The sequence below is a fragment of the Rhipicephalus sanguineus genome, chromosome 1 (assembly GCF_013339695.2).
Source record: "Rhipicephalus sanguineus isolate Rsan-2018 chromosome 1, BIME_Rsan_1.4, whole genome shotgun sequence".
NCBI classification, from domain to species: Eukaryota; Metazoa; Arthropoda; class Arachnida; order Ixodida; family Ixodidae; genus Rhipicephalus; species Rhipicephalus sanguineus.
The window spans coordinates 250,160,093-250,187,281 of record NC_051176.1 but is presented as its reverse complement, the minus strand read 5'-3'; the positions used below and the strand labels follow the sequence as shown (position 1 = coordinate 250,187,281).

At 46.0% G+C, this 27,189-nt stretch overlaps 1 protein-coding gene across 1 annotated transcript in view; it reads left to right on the top strand.

Moving 5' to 3' along the window:
* LOC119377408 (uncharacterized) overlaps nt 1–27,189 on the top strand; it is a 51,089-nt gene that overhangs the window by 8,581 nt on the left and 15,319 nt on the right. The window contains exons 4-6 of the mRNA XM_037646897.2: nt 2,470–2,659; nt 7,354–7,617; nt 13,715–13,841. Of these exons, the coding sequence (XP_037502825.1) occupies nt 2,470–2,659; nt 7,354–7,617; nt 13,715–13,841 (581 nt within the window). The remainder of the gene's footprint in view (nt 1–2,469; nt 2,660–7,353; nt 7,618–13,714; nt 13,842–27,189) is intronic.

Below are 27,189 nucleotides of genomic sequence, written 5' to 3'. Positions count from 1 at the left end.
AGGACATCAGCCTTTGTACTGTCGTGCAAGTCTGCCTCTGCTTTCCATTGAAAAGGTCTGCTACGAGAGGGCGCTCGCAAAGATCGTGGCGGCCAACACAAGCTCTTGACGCAGGGGGCGGTTGGTTGTTTACACGAAAACCGAAGGCGTGTTTCGCGTGCAGTGGTGTAACACACGCTTTAAAATTTATTTTGAATATGTTCTAGGCTATAATATCCATTGATATTTCATAGATGATGCGTGTGTGTCCACACAAAATATCCCACAAGTTATCTCGCCTTCAAAATTTTGTGTCAGGACTCCTTTAAGAAATTGCAGAATACAAAGGTGATCTGTAGGCTGCCTTAGGAGACCTTGCATGCCAGAGCAATAGAGTGATCGAGACGTAAAGGGACACTAAAGGCAAATAACATTTTATGTCGGAGTGAAAGGCCAATGCTTGAGAACGTCTAAAACAACAATATTATGCACAAAAGCGCTTTTGTACTGGAGCAGTTAAGGTAAATGTAGGACACTATTTGCGCCACCAGTGGGACATTCTGGAGCACAAGCTCGATGACTTAGTAGGACCTCAGTGCAATTATTCACGAGTACTCAAACTACCCACGACAAAAAAAGAATGTTTCGTTGCATCCCGGGCAGTCAACCCCTGAAGAAGAGGCTGAATGGGCATCGAAACGTAGGGCCAGTTTTTTAAAATTAATAACTAAAAAACTCAGCTTGGCTGGAGAGCTTTTTCGTCTTATAATTTTGCGTAGCCAGGCAGATATCTGTCAAATATGTTTACCTTTAAGACAGAATAGGATTAAAACTGTATTTCGGCTTGATTCATGCAAAAAAGAACTTGACGTTTCCCTTGAGAATGGCACAAGTTTCATTTTTGCCGGGCTATGCTCCGCTAAAGCCCCTTACCCTAATGCGTCGCAGCGCCGGCTGTCAGGCAGTGTGGGTATGGTGAATGCTACGCGAGAAGGTCATTCTCGGAGGCGGGCAGTTTGAATTGCACTAGTGGTATTGGGGCAACTAAAATATGTTTTTCTTTCAAACTAAGCATTTCCTTGGCCTGAAACAATCACTGTAAGGCTTCTAGAATGCTATTTCAATAATCCATGTCGTTTTAATGTTTGCCTTTTGTGTCCCTTTAAAAAAAGAGACCTTATGTTGCAGTCTGCAATATCTGCAGTTGTGACCTAACCTAACCAGGTTTAGGACAGTTTGGTGCAGATACTCTACTCTAGGCTGAGTGCAGATGCACCATTATAACTTGGTGATATCAGTTGTGGCCAGCCTTAGTAATGAAGAGCAGTCAGGACCATTAGTACGTTCTAGATATTTATTTATATACAGTAAAACATCGGTGATACGATCACGGCTTGTACGGATTTCGGGGTGATAGGACGTTTTCTGTGGTCCCGGCCAAGGCCCATTAGCCTGCAATGTATTGGAGTACGGTTGTTACGAACCGATTTGCACCCCGCGATGTTTGATACGAACGTATGCTAGCACACAGGTACGAACAGGTGCGTCCGTGTTGTCGCGGAAGAGGACGCGGCAGTCACGCGCGGGCGCGGGCATGCGCGGTGCGTGGCTGCCTCTGGATAGTGCACGCGAATATTGGAGGCCTTTAGGCGCCTTCGCGTTTAGGTTACAGATGACGTTGACGTCACGCTTTTTTTTTTTTTTTTTTTTTTTTTTTTTTGACGCGTTGACGCGTGCTCCTGTGCAGGAGGGAGCAGCGTCTTGTACTGTGTTACGAGTAACACGTGCCTCCCACGTCGACGCAAACCATGTCCCCACAATCAGACGTCCTATGAAACAAGACTGAAACTTGGGCTGCGGGTCCGCCATGAATAAAGGTGGACGAAGACCCCAAGAGACGAAGCGGACGGTCTTGGCGAAGGAGCTTGGCCTCCAGCTATTGTTCGCAAGCGCTTCTTAAGTAACTTTCACCGCAGTACTTTTGGTATCATGCAGTAAAGCGTAGTAAGATTGGGAAGGGGCTACTAGCGGTCACGGGGCACAACACATCTGGTTCATTAATTACACAAGTGCGCATGCACCTTTTATACGAGTACAAGTATGGTCGTTATCGTTTAAACACTTTACTGCTAATTATTCAGAGCTCTTCATGACGTCGCTGCAGCCCTGAGAAACACTGAATCAAAACGTATGCCAACTTTATTTTGTCTCATACTAATTTTCCATGTTTTCTGGTGATACGAATTTCGGATCATACGAATATTTTTGGTAACCCCGCGAGATTCGTATCACTGAGGTTTCACTGTATATACATTTGCCTTACGTTGAGGAAACGTGTGCAGTGTTTAGAGGACGGTTTTTTTTAATACATAAATCATTAGGCAGTGTAGGTGGAACTTCCTATTCCAATAAGCAAAGCTTTGTTGTAGCATTATGGCATACTGCTGCAGTTGGGCGATGCTTACATATTCTTGTCTTTGCCACCCGTAGTGCTGTCCCTGATCTTCAGACGGCTGGACGATGTGTCGCTGTGGCATTGTAGCCAGGTCTGCCGCCGCTGGCGTCATATCCTCGAGTGTGAACTCAGTGAAGATCATTGGTCTTTGTTCATCAAGCATCGTTGGCCTCTCTTCAAGCCTCCTCACAAAGTCACGTCTTGGAGGACCCTTTACAGTCGCCTGTGCGTACCATTTATGTATTGTTAAAATTGTAGCTTGTAGTTAGTAGATTGCTTTTGCTTTGGGGCATCGCACACCATGTTGTTGGGTTTTGCATAAATATTTAGCCTAAATTTCTCAATTTCAGTTAATTTTATTGCCAAGGCTGCGATACCGCAGCAGGCACAACTGCAGCTTGCTATTGGGGGCAAGGAGTTACGGAGTCGCCCTCTATCAGACGCACCTCACTTGTGTGCTATGTAGGATAATGTCAGTGTGCTCCTCATAGGTTTAGCTGTCGATGCTCGACAAAAACCACACAGAAGCCCCCCGGGACATTTCTGTAAATACTTTCGAAGCGAGGGAAGTTTTTACAGACAAGCTAATAACATTCTTCGACAAAAAGAAAGCACAGAATTGTTTAGATATGGTACCTGTTTGCAGAATACATACAGTGAGCGCACATTGCGTGCATTCACCGTGTGAGGTATCCCAAAGCGAGCTTCTGTCGTGAAATATGGGCAGTTGCAGAGGGTGAACTATGCGACATATGCTCTTAAAGTGGGCAGTCTGTGTAACTAAATGGAGCATAGCAGAATGAAGCCTCCATTCGGAGATCACATGCCCACAACATATCATTTAACTGTATACACAAGCAACTGTCGTTGCATAGAAGTTATTGAAGCTTTTTGAAAATAATTTTGTTATAACTTTACGCAAAATGGTGGCTACGGCGACTTGTGTGCACTGCCAGGAAGATTTTTTCTTTCTTGCAACTTATTAGATGTTTTATTATCATTATTTCTGAAGTGGCATCGTATTGTATGCTTACGTCTCCTCAGCAAGCAATCTCCCGCTGCTTCTTTTTGTTAATGCATTTAATTCATTGGTTTTAGCTAAGACAAACATGAGCATAGGTTGTGCCTTCCTTTTTTAACATGATTCCTACTGCTCCCTTTTCATTCCAGTGAACTTGCCAGTATTCATAGCATCAAAATGTTCGTAGACCAAAGCTTCAGACCACAGACTTCGTGACTGCTGTTGGAAGGAAAAGCAGTCTGTGAGGCAAAACATGTACTCTGCAACGCAAAGGCCTACAGATATCACATAACGCCCGCAGGACTACTCCAAACGGTAGCAGTAGACAAGGACCGTCATGAACTAGGAATCGCAGTGAAAAGCCGTGAAGTTAAGGCAGCAACTAGCTTGCAGCTGTAAATTGGCATAAAAACAAGGTGTAAATACTGTAATGCAAATTTTTTAATGCGCAAAATTCTTTGCCGAGTTCTCCAGCAGTTTTGGCGGCAAAATCGTGGCACCTTTCAGACAGGAATACACACAAATCCATAGAAAACAAATCAAGTTGGGATGTGCCAACCTGAATTTGGAAGTGAACCATAAGTGGAAGAGGAAGAGGTTTGGCAACATATGGACCAGGATGGGGGGAAAAGCATCAACAGATGGGCACTGTGCACGGGCAAGTGTCTCAGTGAGCACTTTCTGCTACTCACCAACATGGCTGCTCCACGCTGAAACAGAAATCTTCCTCGTAGAAGTGCTGGCTGCACGCATGTGTTGTAGCCGATGGCTGTTTACTAGTTTCGCAATTCAAGCTTCATGCAGCTTCATACCCAATGGACACGTGTGAAGGCTGACACTAGGCTCCGTTGCGTACTATGTCCTGCACAGAGGCACCAAGCACTGGCCTACCATATAAGACATCTTCAAAGACAGCGATTACACATCCCCCGCCTCGGTGGTCTAGTGTTATGGCGCTCGACTGCTGACCCGAAGGTCGCGGGATCGAATCCCGGCCGTGGCGGCTGCATTTTCGATGGAGGCGAAAATGTCTGAGGCCCGTGTACTTAGCTTTAGGTGCACGTTAAAGAACCCCAGGTGGTCGAAATTTCCGGAGCCCTCCACTACGGCGTCTCTCATAATCATATCGTGGTTTTGGGACGTTAAACCCCAGATATTAGCGATTACACATAATGCTTTCAAGTGTTGTCAAACGCACAACCAAAGTGGGTAAACCTCCCCACTTAATCAGAACAGCAGCGCAGGTTGGATTCTAAAATTTTGTTCTCAGCTCACTTCGGCGTTCCTGAAACAAGACACCGCCGCTGTGACCACTTGATCCACCATCCACGAGCGCCAGTTTTTCCACTTGTGGGCCTTGCCCGCAATATAGCTGCATTATATAGCAAAAAAGAGGCATTTTGTGTCAACTTGCTTACCCTGGATACAGAGCTTTGGCTTTTTTGTAGGGGTGTGCGAATATTCGAAATTTCGAATATTTTTCGAATAGTGTTTTCTATTCGATTCGATTCGCACTGGAATTTTACTATTCGAACTATTCGAACTTCCCAAAAACAAATGCAGTCAACGTCCGATTAAAAGTGACCCCTTCAGATTTTCAATATGCTTCACCTCATTACACTCTCGTGTTGCGGCAAAGCTGTCTTTCAAGCTCCGTTGCGGTCGAACTTAGCCAAGACGCAGTCACCGTCAGATTAGAAGTGGTCCCTAGATTTTCAATATGCTTCACCTCATCATACCTCCGCTTTGCGGCAAAGCTGCCTTTCAAGCTCCGCTACAGTTGAACTTTGCCAAGAGAGGGTCAACGTCTGATTGGAAGTGGTCCCTAGATTTTTAGTATGCTTCACCTCATTACACCCCGGTATTGCGGCAAAGCTGCCTTTCAAGCTCCGCTACTGTCGAACTTTGTGCCAAGAGGCAGTCAACGTCCGATTGGAAATGGTCCCTAGATTTTCAGTACGCTTCACCTCATCACACCCCCGTATTGCGGCAAAGCTGCCTTTTAAGTTCCGCTACGGTCGCAAATGTATTAACTCAAGAAAACGCTGGTTCCAATATGGAGATGAAAGATGTGGCAGAGTTGGGGGCTCAATTAATGCTGTTTTGGGCCTGAAATTTGGGCAGGAAGTCCGAAAAATCGGACGCCAAAGCTTTTTAGCATTCAAAATTTCAGACGTTCTTATATATCAACGTCTACGAGGCAGATTTGGAACTCCGGACTTGAAGGGAGCACACCCTTGTCCGCCACATCAGTTGGGCTTCTACAGAAGTTGAAAGAGGAGGAGAGGCTGAAAAAATGGCATCTTTGCCTATCACGTGTAAAGTGTTGTCGGCAACACTTTGGTTGCACCAAATCATGTACATAAATACAATTCGGCCTCTACATTGCCTCATTCTTGATAAGACAACTATGAAACACCACCCCGCCAGCGCTTCATCAACCTAGCAAAAAGAAACACTTTCGATCATGTTGCTATCTGATGATAACATACTTAGGGATTCTCTGGAACTTTTTTCTGTAATTTCACTTCGAAGTATTCGAAAAATGTTTGAGAAATATTCGAAAATTATTCGAAAATTATTCGATTCGATTCGCACTCAATCTTTATTATTCGAATTCGCTTCGCACCCAAAATTTTGCTATTCGCACAGCTCTACTTTTTTGTCTTTGCGTTTGAGACAGAATTGTTCACATTTGTACATGTTTCGTCAAGATGGGACCCATAATGCGAATTGCAGAGATCTCCACCACACTTGCCCCAATAGTATACAGTGCAGGTCTGGGATGTCAGGACCCAGCTCATATGTAATTAATATATTCACGAGTGTAAAAATTTATTTTGTTACACAGAGCAGAGACTTCATACAGACTTCCGTAGCAGTCTTCATGCTGTCACACCGATTCCAATCTAGAGAAGGTGAAGGGGCAAGGTGTTAAACTGTTCGCAAATGTCTAGACACTCTTCCCTAAGAGAAGTTTGAATATGGTCCCACTTTTCTAACGCTTGGCTCAAAGCAATAAAAAAAATGCAGTATAGGCTGATACTTGCCTATTGCTTCACATGACAAACTCCCAGAACGTATGGGATCTGCCGAAATTCTGTTTTCTTTGTTGGCAACATGTGGTCTTTCTGCTGAGGTAATTTTCTTGACACTCCTGCATTTCGGTGCATATCAATGCCCTCAAAGCATTAGTGTCATGCTGACATTCAATAGAGTCCCTTACCTCTCATACATTTCGAAGTACAGCTGCCTGTTATAATGTTTGGTGCCAACTAGAAACGTTATTGCTGCGTTGTATGGCCTGTGCATAATCTGTATCCATTGCCCACCTGCCAAGAGTCACTGTGTGATGCCATTTAGCAGATAACCGACTGGATTCATGTCTGCTGTGGCCTGGCATTTGTTTTTGGGCCACTGCACCACCTCATGGGAAGCATTGGGAAGCACTTGGATTGACTTGTGTGGAAGCAGGGGGTTCATGCCACACATGATTTTACATTTACTGCTGTGTGGTAGCTTGTGTGACAGATATTTTCTCGTAAGGTGTAGCAGGCAGTAGACAGGGGTCATGTATCTGCAGTGCTCAAAATTGTATTTTGCCATGTAATTAGTAAAGTTGGCATTATGTTCTTTCACTATCTGCTTTGCTTGCAGTTCTTAAAGCATAAAACATGGCTTTTCAGCTCTGTGTACCACTCTTACAGTAGTGTTTCTATGTCGTAAAATACACAGCACGCAGTATTTGATGGAAATTGAATGGCAGATCGTGCAGGCTGGCACTGCATTTCATTTTATTGTCTCATTGTCCCAAAAGCAACATTGTAGAAGTTGGTTTGTTGCACTCTTGTTCTTATTTACGGCAACATTGTTGAAGAGGTGGTGCTGGCATGTGCAGGGTGGCCAGTGCACCATGCCGGCGGTGCCTGCAGGAGCTCAGGGAAGGCCCCAAGGGCCGTGCTTTTGACTGGGGCCCCGAGGGCTCTTGGCGCGCAGTGCGGCTGCAGCAGGAGCTGCGTTTGTTGCAGACAGAGCCTCCTGAAGGCATTGGAGCTCTGCCGCTGGACCCTCAGTGTGCCCACTGGCAGGCAGCTATTGCAGGGCCGCCAGACAGCCCATACGAAGGTGGCCAGTTCCTCCTTTTTCTGCAGATCCCGAGCGCGTGAGTCTTTTCAGTGTTTTATTGAACTCTTTGACCCTTTAGATGCTGGGTGTTATTGCAGAGTGTGAATAGTTATTTCTGCCTAAATAACACATTAGCAGGCTTCAAATTCAAATGCTTTTTATTTGTGATACGTTGCTAATAATTTTAAATTAATTTTAATATTGACATTCGTACAGAAAATAACTTCTGCTCATTAATGATTTTAGTGAGGACAATTAGTATTCCTCGGCCAATATGCCTATTCATTCCTGTTGTCTTTTGAAGACATTTTGTCTTCGACATTTAAGTTGTCCCTGTCGGAGTTCATAAAAAATTGTTATATTTCTGCATCGTTCAAAAAAACTTGCCCCCTTTTTGTTATTGTGGCACAGCTCTGTTTTTTCGGAAGACGAAGGACTTCAGAACACTAATGGTTGACAACCTTTGTCGTGTGATCTGTCATAACTTACCATAAAATAGTTTTGTAGCCAACTGCTGAGGAATATGGCACAACTGAGGAGGTTACAGTAAATCTCCAGGCGTGAATTATGATGGACAGTCTGTGAAAGTGTCAAATTTAGACAACTTTATACTAAAGCACTCGATATTCCATTGCAACAAAGAGAAGATGGTAATATGTTGATTTGTCCATTTTTTGGTAACTAATTCTAAATAGTGTAATTATATATTTATTCTGAAGCCTGTACTGTTCTACTTTTGCATAAAAATAATAAAATCTCAGGCCCTTCATACATGGGCAACTGATTGTCTCAATGTGCTGCTCACTCCCGGTGTGCGGCACATTGAGTGTGGTAATGGCTTCAGTAAAGTGATCCTCTGCAGCAATACACAGCACACTGAGGTTAAATCAGCACTAGTCTACAACTCGGGAAGTATGTACAAATGTGCACATAGTGTTTTAAGCCGGTTGAAGTAATGTGTGGTGCATGACGTGCCTCTATACTTCTGGAGGCAAAGTGTGTGTACAAAAGTAAAATTGCTGCGTCCATCTTCCTAGAGGCAAAAAGTTTGAACCACTGTAGCGATCATTGTAGAACATGGTGCGTATTCATCATGCTGTGTGCTGAACAGTGTTCCAATGATTAAAGTCTGCTTTAAGAAGGTATTATAAAGCCACCACTTCGGTTGTGGCTGTACTGGTTACACAAAAGTAGTGCCAGGTGAATCATTTCACTGGTAACATAAGCTTTTGATGTTTGCTCACAACCAGCTATCTCTACATCATGGCAATGTTCGCATTAGTTGCTAACGATTAGGAAGGTTCTGGTAACTACATATGTCGATATTAAGTTTACGTCTCAAATATTTGTTGAAACACAATCGCATGCGGTTTTCGTGTAGTGCATGCAATGGCTACATGTGCTTGGAGGGGAAAGGGGGATTTCACTGCTGGCTTGAAGCAGTCTTGAGTTGCAGTCAAATTCACATGTGGCCTGCTTGCACAGTTAACAGTTCAACGAAGTCTGTGAATTTGGCAATCCACTTTGTTGTATGGAAGTTTCACTATAGTGAAGTTTACCTTTTTTGCAAAGTACAGTCACTGGCTGAGTCTTTTTTTTTTTTGCACTAAAGGGAATGCTAAAAATGTCCAAATACAGTAGAACCTCGTTGATACGTTTCCGAAAAAAACCGCGGAAAATAAACGGATGATCCAAGAACACGTACGATCCGAATCCAGTAAAAATTGAGGCTGACAAGCCCATATTGAGGTGCAAGGGCAAAAAACATTTATTTCTCAAAAAACATGGAGGGACTCTTCGATTTTCGAAGTCCTGGCATCACGCTGGCAGCCAGAGGTCAGCCAGCTAGTTCCGGCCCTGACCGAAAATAACGTCGTGGTCACGTTTATTGAAATCCCGAGGCAACCTGAATATTGCAAAATCGAACTCTGAGACAACCAGCGTAAACGTAAAGAAACGCTACCGCCATGTCAGCAGACAAAACTTTGCGCCGCATGAGCGTCGGTTCTTTCTGCATTGTCGCTTGGAAATATGGGGCTAGGTTTGCCGAAGAGCAGAAGTGATATTCTCGAACATACGCATTTGGGATACGATCACGTACGTTCGAAAGATCACGCGTGACTCGCCCCGTCCGTGAAGAAAACTGCCGCCCCTCTAAAGGCTTAACAAGCTGAACTCTTCGCAGTGCACGTAACAATCGCGATACAACACGATATGCGATATCTCGCGAGAGTGATAAGCGTCCCCGAAAGCGACAGCTGTTCCCCGCCACGGTGGTCTAGTGGCTATGGCGCTCGGCTGCTGACCCGAAGGTCGCGGGATCGAATCCCGGCCGCGGCGGCTGCATTTTCGATGGAGGCGAAAATGTTTGAGGCCTGTGTACTTAGATTTAGGTGCACGTTAAAGAACCCCAGGTGGTCGAAATTTCCGGAGCCCTCCACTACGGCGTCTCTCATAATCATATGGTGGTTTTGGGACGTTAAACCCCAGATATTATTAAGCGACAGCTGTTCGCGGCTATCGCATACTACGTCGCACACTCGCGCTGATCAGTTTGCATTCTGTCAACTTGAGACATGCGCTGGTATGTTCGCCGCCACTCGTTATCGCACCATCTCGCACGGCGAAACGGGCTTTAAAAGATAACGCCCGGCGTAATGGCAACCGAAGGTGAAGTCCTCAAGCGCCCGCACTGCGATCTGTCGAGTCCTCACAAAGATGGCGGCGAGCGCACATCGTCTCGTTTTTGGCGTCTGATAACCAGAAACCTCCTAGATATCTTCCAGAACAAATCTTTTCTGTCAGCTTCTGACGACCCGCTGGTAGGCAGAACTGCCCAGCCAGAGAAATACGAACGCCGACTGGAATTGCGCCGGGCGGAGCAACCCAAAAACGATTGCGCTCCGGGAGAAAAGTGTGCGGGAAATTATCGGCCATATTGACTAGGCACAATGGCAGCGTTGCTATGGTTACGGGTCGCGGCGTGTTGTGCAGCGGTGGCGATGCGGCAACGGCATGTGCGTTTCCGCGGCAAGCCGTTCGAAGATTATGACGGCCCGCGTCGCTGCGTGGTTGACAGAGAGCGGCGATCGAGCAATTCGGAAGAGACGCGGAGGGGACAATTGAGCAAATCAGAGAAAGCACGGAGGGGGGAAAGGCACTGCGGAGAAGCTGCCGTCGCTGAGAGGGCCTTTTTTTGCACACCTGAATGAGAGTTTCCGAGTAGAAAACGTATCATACGACCCCAGTTTTCCGCGGTGCTGAACGTTGCTGCCGAATAATCGTATTTTCCGGGAACGTATTAACCAGAACATATTACACACAGCTGTATTGAGTTATTTTTAATTTTCGCGATTTCGAGCGTAGGAGCCGGGAAATCGTATCAAGCGGGAACGTATCAACGAGGTTCTACTGTAATAGTTAAAAAAAACGAATTTCAGTAAGCAAAAAGTCACAGTTTCGCCGCAAGGCCGAAGCAATGAATGCGATAGCAAGAAACTAATGCTGTATGAAGTGAGGCTCGCCAATGGATACTCTCAATTTGAACAGCGCAAAGGCGGCCGAAGCAGCGAAGGAAACTAGCGTGCTTTAAGTGTCGAGCTGTGACACTTGATAGTTCGCGCTCATCTTCTGTTTGTTCGTTTAGCGGCGTCCCTTGAGCTCGAGTGGCTTTCGTACGCTCCGTAACATGAGCGCGGACATCACGGTGAAAGCGTGAAACACCCCTCTTCCCCTCAGCACAAGAAAACCGCGCGAGCAGACAGCGGAAGGGCAAGGTTCTCCCTGCGCAAGTATAAGAAGAAGCGAGCGAGCTCGCCGACGACTTTTAAATGCGCCTGTCGCGCTCCTAACGCCATCTCGCTGGTAATGAAGAAACGCTTATAAGCGCAGCCGTCTCTGAGTCCGTCGAGCGGTGAAGGGTGTGTATATAACGCTCGCCGTTACAATCGTGGAGGATCTGCCTTTCGTGGCGTAGTGGCTAGCGCCACTCGCTGCGGAGGAAGAGGTCCCTGGTTCGATTCCGCGCTTCGGAAGCATTATTCTGAATTATTTTTCTTTGGGGCTTTTATATATATATACATACTTATACATATACGGTGCATGACGACGGCGACGGCAAAATCCAGCTGAGACTGTCCATATAATTGCTATCGCAATAATATAAATAATTTTGTTCTTCACTGTCAGCAGCCACCTTTATAGTTGGACTCTGCACTGACAGGGGTTCTTGTTCACAGCTGCTGTGTGGCACATGGAACACCAAAAAAAAAGTTAAATGCAGGTCCGATGCACTTTGGCGATTATAGTGTGAACGAAGCTTTTCCTGTCCACTTTGCTGCAACGGCACTTGCTGTCATCCAGAATGGTATGACACTGAGTACTGTGTTCATTGAACAACCGCTGCACTCCATTCAGACCAGTGAACACGATACTGATCAAAACCAGTGGAATGCCTTAAGAAGCTTTGCTTTAAAATGGCATGGAAGTGAAGCAACAATCTGAATTACGACACCTTTCTTCATGGCCACCCCAGGTTTTGTTTCGCAGCATTGTGTACGCATTATGTCTGACAAATTGAGCAAGATCTGATACATAATCAGAGGTTTCAGTCATTATTTATTGTTTGAGTGGAAATGTTTTGTCAGCTTTATGGAGCAGGACACCCACTTCGTTTTATGTAGTAAATAGCAGCGCTGTTGGTACGAAAGCAACTTCAAAGAATTGATTGGCTACTTCAAAAGGACACTAAAGGCAAATATTAAGTCGACGTTGATTGTTGAAATAGCGTTCCAGAAACCTCGTAGTGCTTGTTTCGTGCCACTTAAATGCTTATTTTGAAAAAAAAAATCAAGTTTTAGTGGTCCGCACAGCATTAACGCACTACAAATCGCCCGCCTGAATGGGCCTTCTGACGTTGCAGTTGCGGTGCCCAACATTGCCCGCCTTTATTGCCCGTCCGCCGACGCTATGGTTTCTTGCGCAACAGCGGCCATCAACCTTGCGTGACGCAGCCACGGGCCTCTCCGAAACTGTATAGTTCACTGTAACGGAGCTTAGCTTGGGCAGCAGCAGCAGTATAGAGTATCAACAGTGCGAAAATAGCGAGAGCCGAGCACACGCAGGAGTACGCGATAACAAAACTACCACTGAGACGCGCAGCTCGGCGAAAACGGAACTTTTGAGCCACTCTTGGCGTTCCCCATGGTAACACCAAGAGGTTCTTTTTTCCATGAATCAAACAGAAACGAACATGTAGCATTTTATTACGTCTTGTGATGCACGGGAGGTTATTTTTTTATCACAGCTAGTTTGATTACTAGTGGTTAATTGTACTCGGGACTCTTGACGTCATTGGAATCATTTCCAAAATGTCCCACTCGTGGCACACATCGTGTCCTACATTTACCTTAATTTCTCGATTAGTAGAGCACTGCTGTTGATACTATTGACTTTTTGTACGTTCTTACACATTGACCTTTCACTCTGACAGAAAGTGGCACACATCGTGTCCTACATTTACCTTAATTTCTCGATTAGTAGAGCACTGCTGTTGATACTATTGACTTTTTGTACGTTCTTACACATTGACCTTTCACTCTGACATAAATTATTTGCCTTTAGTGTACCTTTAAGTCCAAAACTTATTGCAGGAGCACTGCACTCGCTGAAAGCTTTTATTTGTTGTAAAAATCTCTTTTAGTTTCAGTGACTTTCGCTGGGAATTTGTGCTTTTCTTTAGCGAGTCAAGGATGTGTTCCTTTGACTTAAAGATCCTGGAGTGCGAACTTTGTGGTATTCTGAAATGAGCAACAGCAGTTTTTCTGTTGTCGAACGAGATTGCTTGCACTGTAACCCTGTCAGCAACATCTTGTTTTTCCCCCCAACTTAGATCACTTGCAATATACTATCCTTATTGCGTAAAAGTGAGAGGTTTTATTTATTTATTTACAGTACCTCAAAGGCCCCAGTGAAGTGGTTTTTAATGAGGGCCATGGGGACATAGGCATTGCATTTGGTACTGCTACCACTCTGCCACCTCCACAGCATGTTTTGGTTCTTTGATAGAGTTATGAAACAGAATGCTTTTTTTTTTTTTTTTCAATCTGTCTTGTTTTTTCATGGTGCACATGCAGGTATCCCATGAAGCCTCCCATTGTGAAGTTCCTTACGAAAATCTTCCATCCTAACATAAGCCGCCATGGGGACATAGGCATTGATTCCATTCAACATAACTGGAGCCTGGCACTCACCATATCAAAGGTGAGCAAACACCTGTTGTACTATACTTGAACATGGCATCATGATTTCATAAGTCTTGTTAGTTCTGTTTTGAATGATCATGATTAATGGAGGGCTTTGTAGCTGAAGAATCGTGGTACTAAAATAAAAATTACTGTCACCACGTGACTAACCATGACAGCAGTCACAAGAAATGGCACCTAGACATTGAATTCCATATGAAGAAAGCACCAGAAAGCTGCCACCCCTCTTCATTTCGTTTTCTGCAGTAGAACCTCAATTATACAATATATAATTGCGACGACCTGCATTTTGCGACGAATCTGTTTGGTCCCGGCAAAAGCCCCGTAGAAATAATGTGTTAAAAACCTCGATTACACGGCGCAGTTTTATGCAGACCCTGCATCTTACAACTCTCAGATACCATCTGGAACAAAAAATCGCCTCTTTTGCTCAGTTCTAATGCCCACCAAATATTCGCGAGAGCAAAAAAAAAACTTGCATGTCTCTAGGTTAACGATTAGAAAAAAAGGGGGAGTGAGACGGGTACAATATGCCTTCTTATAAGGCAAAAGTTATTCTCCTGGCAGTTCATTTTCTTCTGTGACCCAGTTTTCCTGGCTTTAAGGGGGGACACGGCTTTCGTATCGCGCAAAATGGCAAAAAAATAGATTTTTTTAAAATCACATTTTCAGTTTCTGTAGCCCTTTTTCTATCTGATTCCAAAATATCTTCACTGAAAACCACCTAGAAGTGCTTTAAAAAATTTGTTGCACGTGCTGAGGTGGCGAAAATTATTGTGGAGATCGCAAAAAAATGGTGGTTTTCAAAAAAGTCTTGCTCCGCAACGGTACAACCGGGCGCCGCCATTTTGAGCTCGCCGTAAAGAGCATTTCTTCGTTTTCAAATTCCCCGCCTAAGCTGGCTCCTCCCTTTGGAAACAAGCGCACAAAAAGCAAATCTCTGAAGGTCGTTTCGAGGCCTCCGATTGGCCGCGTCCGCCATGTTGCTCCAGCACGCCTCGTCATTGGTCCGATGCTCGCTCCGAGAGGACAGCCGTCTGCTGCTTACGCGTCGCGATATTACCTGATGTTACGACTGTCGAAAATCGCGCTACTTAGTGACGCGTTCACTCGTTCTATGTGCACGGGTCGACAATAATTTAGAATATGATTACCCTGTAGTTTGACAGCTGCAAGCGGAAGCGCAGTCATCAGTGTACGATAGACGATAGCGTGCCGCGCTCGTCGCGAACATCGCAGATGCGCGTCTCGGGTAGAAGTTCAGCTTGTCAGCACTTCGTACTCCGTGACGAATAACTTCGCGGGACTACTCTTTGTACTCACGATCGAACATGACTTGCTTTGAAACATCGGGCACCGCGGCCACGCACACCGCGACCGAGCTTACTGCTCGGAGTCGTGGCTAGGCCTAACTCCGCTCAGGACGCTGGTTTACGAGACGAATCCGAACTTTGCGGGCAAGGACATCGCGCTAGCGGACAAGCCGCACTGTGCTTCGTCACAAGCAACAAATCGCATCGTCCGCTGGCTCCTCGAAAGTGCGGATGGGCATTTTACGAATCGGCAGCGGACCTCCCGGCCAAGCTCGTCGCGCATTGACCGCTCGGAACAGCGGCTAGCAATTTCGCGCGTCGGCGCCGCAAAATGCGAGACCAAGCACGTTATGCGCGCCGATGTTTCGTCGCCGCGGCTAGGAGCATTGTGCATTGTCACCGAATGCCGCCAGCCAGCATATCGTGCGCCGACTTCCCGGACCCCGCGGCCGAGTACATCGGCTTGAAAGAAAGCGCTGGTGACGCAATTTAGGCACGCTTGGATTCGTGCTTGGTATCGCCGCTAGCTCTGATGAATCTTCTAAGATAACGAATGCCTCGCAAATTATCGTTTTCGCGACCGAGTGGATGATGAAACGCATCACAGGCGAGGTTTGCAAAGGAGCGTGGCGTGTGTGAAGCAGGGAGTTGAATGAATTTATATCTGACCAACTCGCGTTATTGAATAAACTGCTCAGATATTTGATCCCAGAAATGTTTGCAATAACTGTGCCAATTTTCATCAAAACCTACAAAGGAATAAGAAAGTTGGTACTGAATGCCACGTCCCCCACCTTAATTTTATTCAGAAGGTCACTAGAAAGAATGACCTCCGGTACGCATTCATTGTTTGTGATGGAGACAGTGATACTTTCCTCACTCTTTCTGAAGAAAGAACGTACAGATTTATTCCACTGGCTAAAGAAGACTGTATAAATCATGTCAAAGAGAGGATGGGTACAGCTCTCCAACACGTGTCAAGAAGCAAGAAGGATCGACTAGGAGGATGGGGCAGCCTGATTAAAAGACTGACTAGTTGTTATGGCATGGCTATCCGTGACAACATTGGCCTGACGCAGGACTTGATCAAAAGGCTCACCAGCTATTATGGCCTAGCACTGCGAAGCAACACGGACGTCGAAGACATGAAGAAAGCAGTGATGGCCACCTTTCATAATGTTTCATCGACAGATGCAGAACCTCATCACGAGCTCTGTCCTTCCGGTGCCCGCAGCTGGTGCAGGCACCGTGCAGCAGAGGCAGAGGGGAAGCCACAACCTCCACACACGTATAACCTGCCCAACAAAGTTGTTGAAGCGTTGCGGCCAGTGTACCAACGCCTGTCTGACCCTCAACTGCAGGCTCGTTGCAGTGGCAACAAGACACAAAATGCCGCTGAAAGCCTTCACTCGGTGATTTGGTCACTAATTTCTAAGCAGCAGCATGCCTCCCTCTTCACTGTGGAAGTAGCAGTCCATGAGGCAGTTGCGAGGTACAATGCAGGCAACTTTCACGCTTACACCAAGATTTGTGCTGCAATGGGTGTGCAACCTGGGGCCCTTACCCTCCACAGGGCTGCTAAAAAGACGCTGAGCGAGCAAGGAAGTCTTTGCACATGCATAAAGTGAAGGGGCAGAGACGCAAAAGGTTGCCTCTACACAAGGACACCAAGGACTACAGTGCTGGTGCGTTCTAACAAATGCAAACAACTTCGAAAACTTTGATAGGCTTTTTCTCACAAGTGTGTTTTAGACATTGTGCATTGCTCGTGGAAAGAGTAGCACGGGAATGACTGGACCGATTTTGATTCTGTTTCTTTTTCCTGAATCCCTGAACACTGCTTGTGGGTATGACATTCTTCAATTTCTTGTTTACGGTCCAGTTTTTTTTCTAGATGATGATTTGTCCATGACACTGTTTCTGACAATGTGTGTCAGCAGACATGATGATCTCTAAAAAAAAAAAGAGAATTTACTAAACAATTCTGAGAGTGTCATACCTCGTAATCTTCTTTTGAGTAAAGATCAACACCATTTGCAGCTTCCTGGCATGTTTTGTTACAGCGTTAGGCTTTCCACGAGCAGACCATATAATTGGACCATGTAGCATGATGTAACTTCAGAACTACTTAAGGTATCATGATGAAACTGCATATTTCCCTATACGAGACACTTCCTAGTATGCATGCCAAATTTCATTGCTCTAGGTCAACAAACAAAAAAGTTTTTTTTCAATGCCACCTCCCCCCTTAAGATCACTTCTGGATATGCCTCAATCGCGTGCGTATTCCAGCACCGTTACCTAGACAAGCTCAATCTGCATGGAGCAGCTTCAGCTAGTCAACAAGCTTATCTTTGAGACGCAGAAAGTTTCACATTTTCGGCCTGTGGAAATTTTTCCTGGTCGATAGGCAGCTGAAGATCTCCTCCCTTTGTTTGCGGCACTCGCAGTCATGGCACTCGCAGTCATTACGTACTTCGCTTTTGTCAAAAAAAAATTAAGTGAAGCTGCTGCATTGATATGAAACAAAAGCACTGGGCTGTGCTGTGTGTGTTGTTGGAAAATTGTATTGTAGCTTCTGCGGCAGATGAGACACAAGCATGTGTTATGTCTGACATGTTATGCAGAAAAGCCTACTACGGTTGGTAAGAAGCCAGTAGGTATCGTGAGACACGGCACATTTTTAGCGTAAAAATATTAAGGAGCTTGTCGTGAAAATGCGATGTTGTTGGCATGAGCGAAAAATCCCACTGGACGCAAAGAAGAGAAATAGGCTCAGTGGATGCAAAGAATAGAAAAGGGTTGTTACTAGGGGTGTGCGAATATCCGAAATTTCGAATATTTTTTTAATAGTGTTTGCTATTTGATTCAATTAGCAGTGGAATTTTACTATTCGAACTATTCGAACTTCCCAAAAACAAATACAGTCAACATCAGACTGAAAGTGACCCCTTCAGATTTTCAATATGCTTCACCTCATTACACTCTCGTATTGCGGCAAAGCTGCCTTTCAAGCTCCGTTAGGGTCAAACTTTGCCAAGACACAGTCAACGTCCGATTGGAAGTGGTCCCTAGATATTCAATAGGTTTCACCTCATCACATCCCGGTATTACGGCAAAGCTGCCTTTCAAGCTCCGTTATGGTCGCAAATGTATTAACTCAAGAAAACGCTGGTTCCAACATGGAGATGCAAGATGTGGCAGAGGTGGGGGCTCAATTAATGCTGCTTGGACCTGAAATTTGGGCAGGAAGTCCGAAAAATCGAAAGCCAAAGCTTTTTAGCATCCAAAATTTCAGATGTTCTTATATATCGACGTCTACGAGGCAGATTTGGAACTCCGGACTTGAAGGGAGCACACCCTTGTCCGCCACATCAGTTGGGCTTCCACAGAAGTTGAAAGAGGAGGAGAGGCTGAGGAAATGGCATCTTCGCCTATCACGTGCAAAGTGTTGGCGGCAACACTTTGGTTGCATCAAATCATGTACATAACTAGAATTCGGCCTCTACATTGCCTCATTCCTGATAAGACAACTATGAAACACCACCGTGCCAGTGCTTCATCAACCTAGCGAAAAGAAACACTTTCGTGTTGCTACAGTAGAAGCTCGTTATAACGAAGCGGGATATAACGAACTAATGGATATAACGAAGCAATCGTAATTCCCCTTGAAATTCCCATAGACGCCCATGTATTTAAAACCTCGTTTTAACGAAGCTAATATTTCCTCGCAATGGATATAACGAACCTTTTTTTTCCCCACCGAGCATTTACTGATCATTTTGGTAGCCGGCAAGTCAATGTCTTATAGCGCGCGACGGTTTACGTCCCATCACAGATGCGGTAATTCAAAACTCGCGCCTCTCGCTCTCGAGGAGCCGCCTGCCAACACACGTGAGGGTGCGCGTCTGCCTGCCTCCCCTTTCCACTGAAACTCTTGGACCCACCCGCGCACGTCACCCGGCCTCCCCTCTCCCGCGGAACTTGTGGACCCGCCCGCTCTCCTGTTGCGCGCGTGGATGGCAACGCGGCCCGCGGCAACTGCGGCGGGCCTTGTTGTTGCTTGTCGTTCGCTGCGTGCGCATCACAACAGCGTCACTCTCAGTTCCCGCCGCTAGACAGGAGATTGACGACGGCAACGGCAAACGAAAGCGCAGAACGATTACAATCGAGCAGAAGGCGGCTATGTTGAAAGCCGTTGAGTCCGGCGTCAAGAAGAAAAAAGTTGCCCAAGATTTCGGCGTAGCGTTGAGCACGGTACCGCAAGCGTGTAATCGACCGAATTCTACTCAATATGAGCATGAAGCGCGAGACTACAATCGACCTCTACGTGGCGATCGAGATGCTACAGGCTGCTTGGATGTCTGTAACAGCAAGCACGATCGCCAACTGCTTCCGGCATGCCTCATTTGGCGTCAACAGCGGCGGTGACAGCGAAGATATCGGTGCTGCCGCCAATGAGGGTGCCGCGGGTGACCAAGACCTGGCGTCGTGGGACGCTCTCCTTGACGCCGGAGTTGTGCCCGACTGCGACACCTTCTGCACGTATGTCAGTTGCAATGCTGACGCGGTGACAACCGAAGAGCTGACAGAGGCTGAAATTGTGCGCGCAGTGACAGGGGTGGTGAATGACGACAGTGACTAATGTGTCGACGAGAGCCCAAAGTTGGCGAACCCGATGTTCCGACGTCCGCGCAAGTGCTGGATGCGGCAGACCTGCTGCGCCGCTTCTTCGGCGCTCACGATGACGGCGAGGACGGACTCGACGTAGCGGCAACGGCTGAGAAAGCAATCATCCGTCTGAGGAAGACACTGCAGAAGTTTATTAAGGACTTTTTTTCTGCTAAGTTAGCCACCAGCTGGTGTGCCGAGTTTGGCGTGAATAAAGTAGCAGTTCTTTGCTGTTCTTTCTTTTTTTTTAGTTTTGCTAGTTTTTCTCCATGCGACGGCCGTTTTTTGTTTGCGTGCCGGGCTGCTGTGGGATTTGGTGGTGAGTACATCCTCTCTTGCGTGCTAATTGTCAGTCGAAATGGATATTGGCTATAACGAACTAATGGTTATAACGAAGTAATTACGACTCCCCCTTCAACTTCGTTATAACGAGGTTTTACTGTATCTCATAAGAATATGCTTAGGAATCCTCTCTAACTTTTTCTTCTGCAATTTCGCTTCGAAATATTCGAAAAATATTCTAGCAATTTTCGAGAAATATTCGAATTCGCTTCGCATCCAAAATTTCGCTATTCGCACAGCTCTAGTTGTTACAACTTTTTATTCCTCTAAATGATGAAGTTTCATCATCTTTCCAACAGACCGGCGCCACTGAAAGGCCGCACCGGACATCGGTCCGAAGACCTCACTAAATCATTCAATCGGTAGTAGCAACAGGCGGTGTGTACAAAGGGCAGGGACGTAAACACGAGCTTATGACTTGTGCTTACTGAAAATTCCTCGTTCAAGGGGAACATTTGCAAGCCCCTATTATATTTGCGAAAGAAGTTTCAGCGGGATGGCGCCGCCTTCCCATGATTTTGCACCTGAGAGCCCGTGTTGCACAAAACGCTATTGTGTTCCACTCTTGAAGGCGAAGCTTAAGTGTCCTCCAATTTTCATGCCTTAATTACATGTGCCTGCATGAGCCATCTAATTACGAGTACCAGTATGATTACCAATATTATGAGTACAGTGCAGACCACTTATAACGTAACCGCATATAGTGCAGGACCGGTTATAATGCGGTCTTTTTAGACTCCCGTTTACCCTCCCATAGAACCGCATGTATACGCATACCGCTTATTGTGCAGTCCCCCAAGATGAAATACCGTTTATAATGCGGTTGTGGGAAAATATTTCTGACAAACGCGGTAGCGAGTGCGGTTCTCAAAGGAGGTACGCCGCTGGGGAGGGAGCGACGAGGTCGTTACGAAGGGCGAGGGCACGCACAGTAAACGCCAGAGGGAGGAAAAAGACCGCGGCAGCGCTGTGCGGGCTCGCCGAGTGGGGAAGGATGGTGGTTGCCTAGGCGACGGAGTAGCCTTTGCACCGGCGGCGGCAAGGCTCCGCGGCCGCTTGCCGGCAGTGCGTTCCGCGTGGAACGTACGATCGCGTCCTCATCAAGTGCGCTTTAAAGCAAGTTTCCTGTCGGGAAAAGCGTCGTCGTTATCATACTTGCTACAGATATCGCGTTTGCTACCTCGTCCGCAAATTGAAAAGTTTTGCGGCTTCATGACGCGGGCTTTCGCCTTTTCTGCCAGTGCGCGGACTTAAACCTTGGCGGGCTTTTGTCGCCGTTGATCTTCCGGCCGCGAACACTAACTTCGTATCACGCGCGCTGTTCTTGGGTTAGTGCTTGAGTGCGATCTTTTCGACCTCCGATCTTCTTGTCTTGGACAAACTTCCCGCGACTACATGCTGAACAGCAGGCTAGGCCTAATCAGCGTTGGTTGCTTTTCGGTAGCGGTCGCGGGCGATAAAAGTTGCGGTTTGGTGCGGAATCAACGAAACTTTTTGCGATGGCTGCACTAGAAGGGAAGGGAATCATATCGTTAATGAAAACGAGGGCATGGTTGGCACATGCAGCTCTCGAATGGTGGTTCCGGATTCGATTGCAATGTCTTGGACATCGCGTGCGCGCCCGTGAAATCGAACGATCGGTACCGCTCAGCACGTGAAATTTCGGTCGCGATTCGACATGGTTTCGGTGTAATGCGCATACCTCGAGGTAGTCGGCGAATTTCCGCGATGGCACTTTGTTTTGTTTGCTTTTTTTCCCCGTGTTCATTTCGTTGGCAATGCGGGTCTTTGGCGGTTAATTTTTTAACATTCGGAGATTTAAGTGGTTGTAAGCGCCCCAAATCGCATATGTCGATTATCGGACACGCGAGGCTACATGCTCAACACGTTTTGCGCAAGTGCAGACTTTGAAAAAGGTTGTTTTGGTTATAGTGCGGTACCGCTTATAGTGCGGATATTCGCGACTCCGGCGACTTACGTTATAAGCGGTCTATACTGTACCAGTATTATGAGTGTGATCGCTGATATCTAAAAACTACTGAAAATCATTGAGAGTTGTCTTTGACATTCTTGTGGCCCTGAAAAACAACAAAGAAAATGTGTGCCAGTTTTCTTTTGTCACACTAGGCGTACTAATTTGGCATAATAGCTGTCCATGTTTTTCGGTATTATGAATTTCGGCCGATACATATTTTTCGTGGCCCCATAAGAGTTGTATCGTCGAAATTCTATTGTATCTGATTTCTAATCGGTCAAGGGGTGACCACTTGATACTAGCTCAATAGACCGTTTTCAAGCAATCCTAGAACCCCCTGCGGGCGGGCGAAGCACTATGGGAAAAGTGTGTATGGCAAGCCCGCCGGCTGTTCTGTCGCTCGCTGCTCGTTGGCGCCGTGGGAGCACCGAACGAAAAAAACGCGTCGCCGCTGGTTGACTATTATTAAATCCTAAGTACTACGCATGTCTGAACGCACCTGCATGTATCTCTACGCATGAAATGCGAAAGGAATGATGCAGTAGCAGTTAAGTGGCATGCGAGTTATCACGCGTGTCGATACATGCAGTAAAAACGTGCAATCATGAGCAATGTGAGCTGGAACACCGAATTCCTATTTATTCAGTGATTACTTGTTCACAAGCCGCTATGGCAGTTAATGCCATAGCGGCTCGTGATAGGGTTTAACCAAACTGTGGAGAGGTGTTACAGTGTTCAGGTATACAGATGATTATTTGATTTTAATTGACAAGTCACGCACTGTACAAAGAAGTGAGCACATTCTAAATGTGTTAAAGAAAAAGGGATGGGACTAAAATTCACTTGCGAGATGCCTTGCTCTGATAATTTGCAATTTTTTGATACAAGCTTTTAAGTTTCACTGTGGAGCATGTTTTGCAGGCAGTATAGCCCGCGTTCAGCGAAATCTGTGTTTAATTTTGCGTCGGTGCATTCGAATATTGTTAGAGGAAATGTGATATCATGATTACGCACAGCAGTGGAAAAAAACTTGCGCACATAAGATGAGCAGTAGTTTCCAGCTGCAAAGTGATCACAGAGGCGGGACATCCTGCGTATCGCTGTATCGGTTTGCGAAAATCTGTTCGCATGGCAAAAAAAGATTAACATGGACGTCCTCCATCCGTAAATAATGAAGAAACTAGAAATATTGCAGTTATTCCACTTATGGATAAGAAGTCGCATGGCCTGAAGAACGTAGGGAAGCAATGTGGGGGTGAAGGTTGTGTTTGCCGCCCCAAATAAGCTTAGTCTCATTAAGGTCGCAGGGGTCTGCGGTGGGCAGAGAAAAATGCGGTCGGAGGCATGCCAATTGTTTTGTAGATTGTGTAGGAGTTGACCGCAAATTTCTCTTTCTTGTGTCCACATGTACGTCGGCCAGACTGGTCGGTGTATTAATACGCGCCTCAGTGAGCATCGAAATTCATTGAATGGAGCCGTCTCATCTCGCATCGCTATGCCAGTCATGAAAATGTAATCGCATCTTCAAAAGCATAGTAATTTTGTACCATCAACCTAATCGGACAACGCGAGAAATTTCAGAGGCATATCATGTCATAAATAACGCCACACTTTGTGTCAGTCAACCTTCCCATTCGTTATAAGACAAGGAATTCAGCTTTATTAATCTACTGTAAGCACGTGCCTCGGTTGTTTGACTTTTTGTGCCTCTTTATGACACTCGCGACGCACTCCCATTTTGGTATACATGTTTTTTTTTTTTTTTTCACGCGTGCAGTGAACTTTCAGTTGTGTGTGAGCGCTGGTTTGTGCATTTCCTTCCTTGTACTGCTCCTTTCTTTTTTTGCTCTAAGTATTATTCCAACCTGTGTTTATAGCACCAATGAAGGTTAGTAGGCACTTATCGTTCGTTACATATAGGGTGCGAGCGACGCAATGAATGTATCTCATTTCCTTAACTCTTTCGTTACCACGAGAAAATGGCCATTTTTTATAGGTCTGAGGAAGAAATTTATCGCTAGTATAAATGGTGCTCTAGGTAACATTGCAGCGCACCAAATTGTGCATAATGAATTGCTCTTTATAGATAACACAAGTTTCAAAACAAAAAAGATGTTACAAAACTTACAAAAAAATCTGAAATCTACCACTTTTGCAGGAACTTGAGAAAAACAGTACAAACAAAACACAATATCTACAAAAATATTACAAACAAACAAAATTCAAAATATACATTTTGAAGGGAAATGATCTAGGAATATTCTAAAAAAAAAAAAATTAACAATCTGCATATAGCCATTTTTCACACAGATCAAAAATACTGCAGACCGAACACTGCTTCACCGCTCGTGCCATGCGGTGAAGCAGTTTCTGGTTTGCGTGAAGCACAGGTGGACGCCACAGGTTTCACAAAGAACGTTCGTTTTTTTTTTTTTTTCAACGTTGCGTTCCTCATAGCACTTGCGGCAGTTTTTCCTTTTCGGCATCTTTTTGGGGTGGTGCTGCACTTTTTTTGGCGGAGGCTCCACTCGTGGAACATCATCCGCATCCACCTCGAGAAGCTGTTGAGCGAGCTCCAACCGGAAGGATAGCTGGTCAAAATTAGAGTTTCTCTGAAGTTCTGGGGCAGAGAGGTGTTGCTGACGGTGTTCTTGAAAAATAATGAAACTATTCACAACTGCAATGTCAATGCAGTGAAAGAAGAGAGTTTTCCACCACCTCACACATTTCATCAAGACATTGTAAGATGCGATCAGCTGATCTGATCGATCTACGCCCTGCATCCCATAATTATATTCTTCAATCAGGAGCGGCTTCTGAATTGGAACGAGGCTCCACACGCCACCTCTTTTCTCTTTTCTTGTGGCTGTCACACTTTTGTTGGCAGTGTGTGCAGTGGACATCATATGGACAGCTCTCTTGTCCTTCCACTGCATGTACAGAATGCTGTCCCGGCGTAGCCACCGAACTTCGCCTCTCTTTGATTTTTTTTCCCATGTGGGGTCCTTCAATTCGGATGGAAAACACCGGCGGTCCTTCCGTGTAGTGCCGCAAGCGAGGGTTTTCTTTTCCAAGAGGTGAACAAAAAGTGCCGCCGACGTGTAGAAGTTGTCCATATAGACAATATATCCCTGATCAAAGTACCTCCCGCAAAGCTTTGTCACCACATCAAATGCTAGTCCACTGGCGCTAGACGTTTCTCTTTTGCCTGCGTACACATAAAATTGGACCGAATAACCAGTGTCCGACTCAGCAAGCACCCACAATTTGTACCCCCACTTTACAATTTTATCACACATGTATTGCCGAATAATCGATCTTCCTTTTGATTTTACCATTCTTTCGTCGACAGAGAGGTTCCGCGCAGGTTGGTAAAGCTCCGCGGATGTGCTGTTCATGTGTTCCAAAAGCCACACAATCCGGTGAAGCTTGCCGTGGGAAGCCACAGTAGTCGCCTCCGGATCACTTACACTTAGAAAGCGCAGAAGTGCTGAAAACCGTCTCCTTGGCATGATGTTCCGTGGAATAAGGCCCGAAAAAAGAGAACTGGTGCTCTAATACAGGTGAATGCACGGGACGTGCACAATGCCCATATAAATGAGAAGTCCAATGAACTTCACCAGTTCCTCCGGAGTCACCTGTTTCCACGAGCCATCTTTTTCGGCATACGTCTGAAGGCCCAAGATATGCATCAAAGCATATTTGTTGGTATTTTCACAGATGGTCCTGATGACCTCTGCTGTGAAAACCAGGAAAAAAAAAATCGCGCGCCGTCGTGAAACGTTTTGCGCTGCTCCGGTGTGTCGGGCCGAGATGCGCGCCGGGCGGCCTCCTTGGTGAAAATTGAAGCTCTCTGGCTGCCGGCGGCAGCACATCCTGTCCAAGCGCTGTGCGTATCCTGCAGATAACCAGAACATCTCAAAGGTCGTGCACCGAGATCGGCAGATAAGCGCTTCCGACGGACGAGACCGCTCAAGGCCGAAAACGAAGCTTACCGGTACACAGCTGAGGATGGCCCAGGCTGGCTCGAAGCATCGTCGCTGTCACCGCTTGAAGATGAGCTGGTGTCGCCTTCGGACTCATAGCTCGACTCAGCTTCACTAAATTCGTGAGCGGGTTGAGCACGCTTTCGAGCGGAACGTTTTTCCCGCGACGCAGCTCCGCGGGTTGACGACGCCATGGGAGCGGCCGAGAGATTGCCGCGCGCGCCGACGCTAACGCCCGATGCGCCCCTCTCGCGTAGATAGAGAAACAAAACCAAAACTGCTGCAAACTGGCTAAAAAGGCCAGGTCAACAAGTTAGAGACGCGACGGACCTTCAGAAACGAGCTGTATTTTAATAATATTGCGTAAACTCCAAAGCAAAGCTCGGTAGTGAGTAGCAGGTGTCGTTTTCATGTAATTATCACAGGCAAAATTTATTACCTCGAAAAACTGAAGATACATTTTGATAATTGACTTCTTAGGAATCGTTTGATACCAAAATGTTGATAATAACGGAGCCCAAACATGAGCAGCGCATTTTTTTCCCCGAGTGTGGCAGCCACGCCCCCATTTGCAGTAACACATGTGCATTCGTTCGCAAAAAACTCCGTCAAAAATCGCAACGTCGTCAGAGCGGGAAAATTTAAACGGATTGTAAAAGAGCAGTCCCAGGACTAAACGCGAGATGCTGCAGCATGCACGGGAAATATTTTTAACGCGTCGAAATCTGCAGCTTTTTTCGTCGATCACCAGTGATCGATTTGAATAGGCGTGGTAACGAAAGAGTTAAATGCCGACTACACTTTCTAGTGTACTCTTTAAATATCAGAACCTCGCACTGTACTCGTCGACAGTGTCGATGGACATTGATTCAAATGCATCCGTGAATCTTACACCGCTCCTGCACTTCATAGGCAACCGAGTTGTATTTTTTTTGCGCACTGGCGGCAAAAAGAAAATAAATAAATAAAAGGTGACGCTTCTGAGCCGCTCAACTGGTCCAACAGTGGGACAGATGGAAATTGTCGAGAGGCCGTCGCAGCTAAACACTGAAGTTCGTG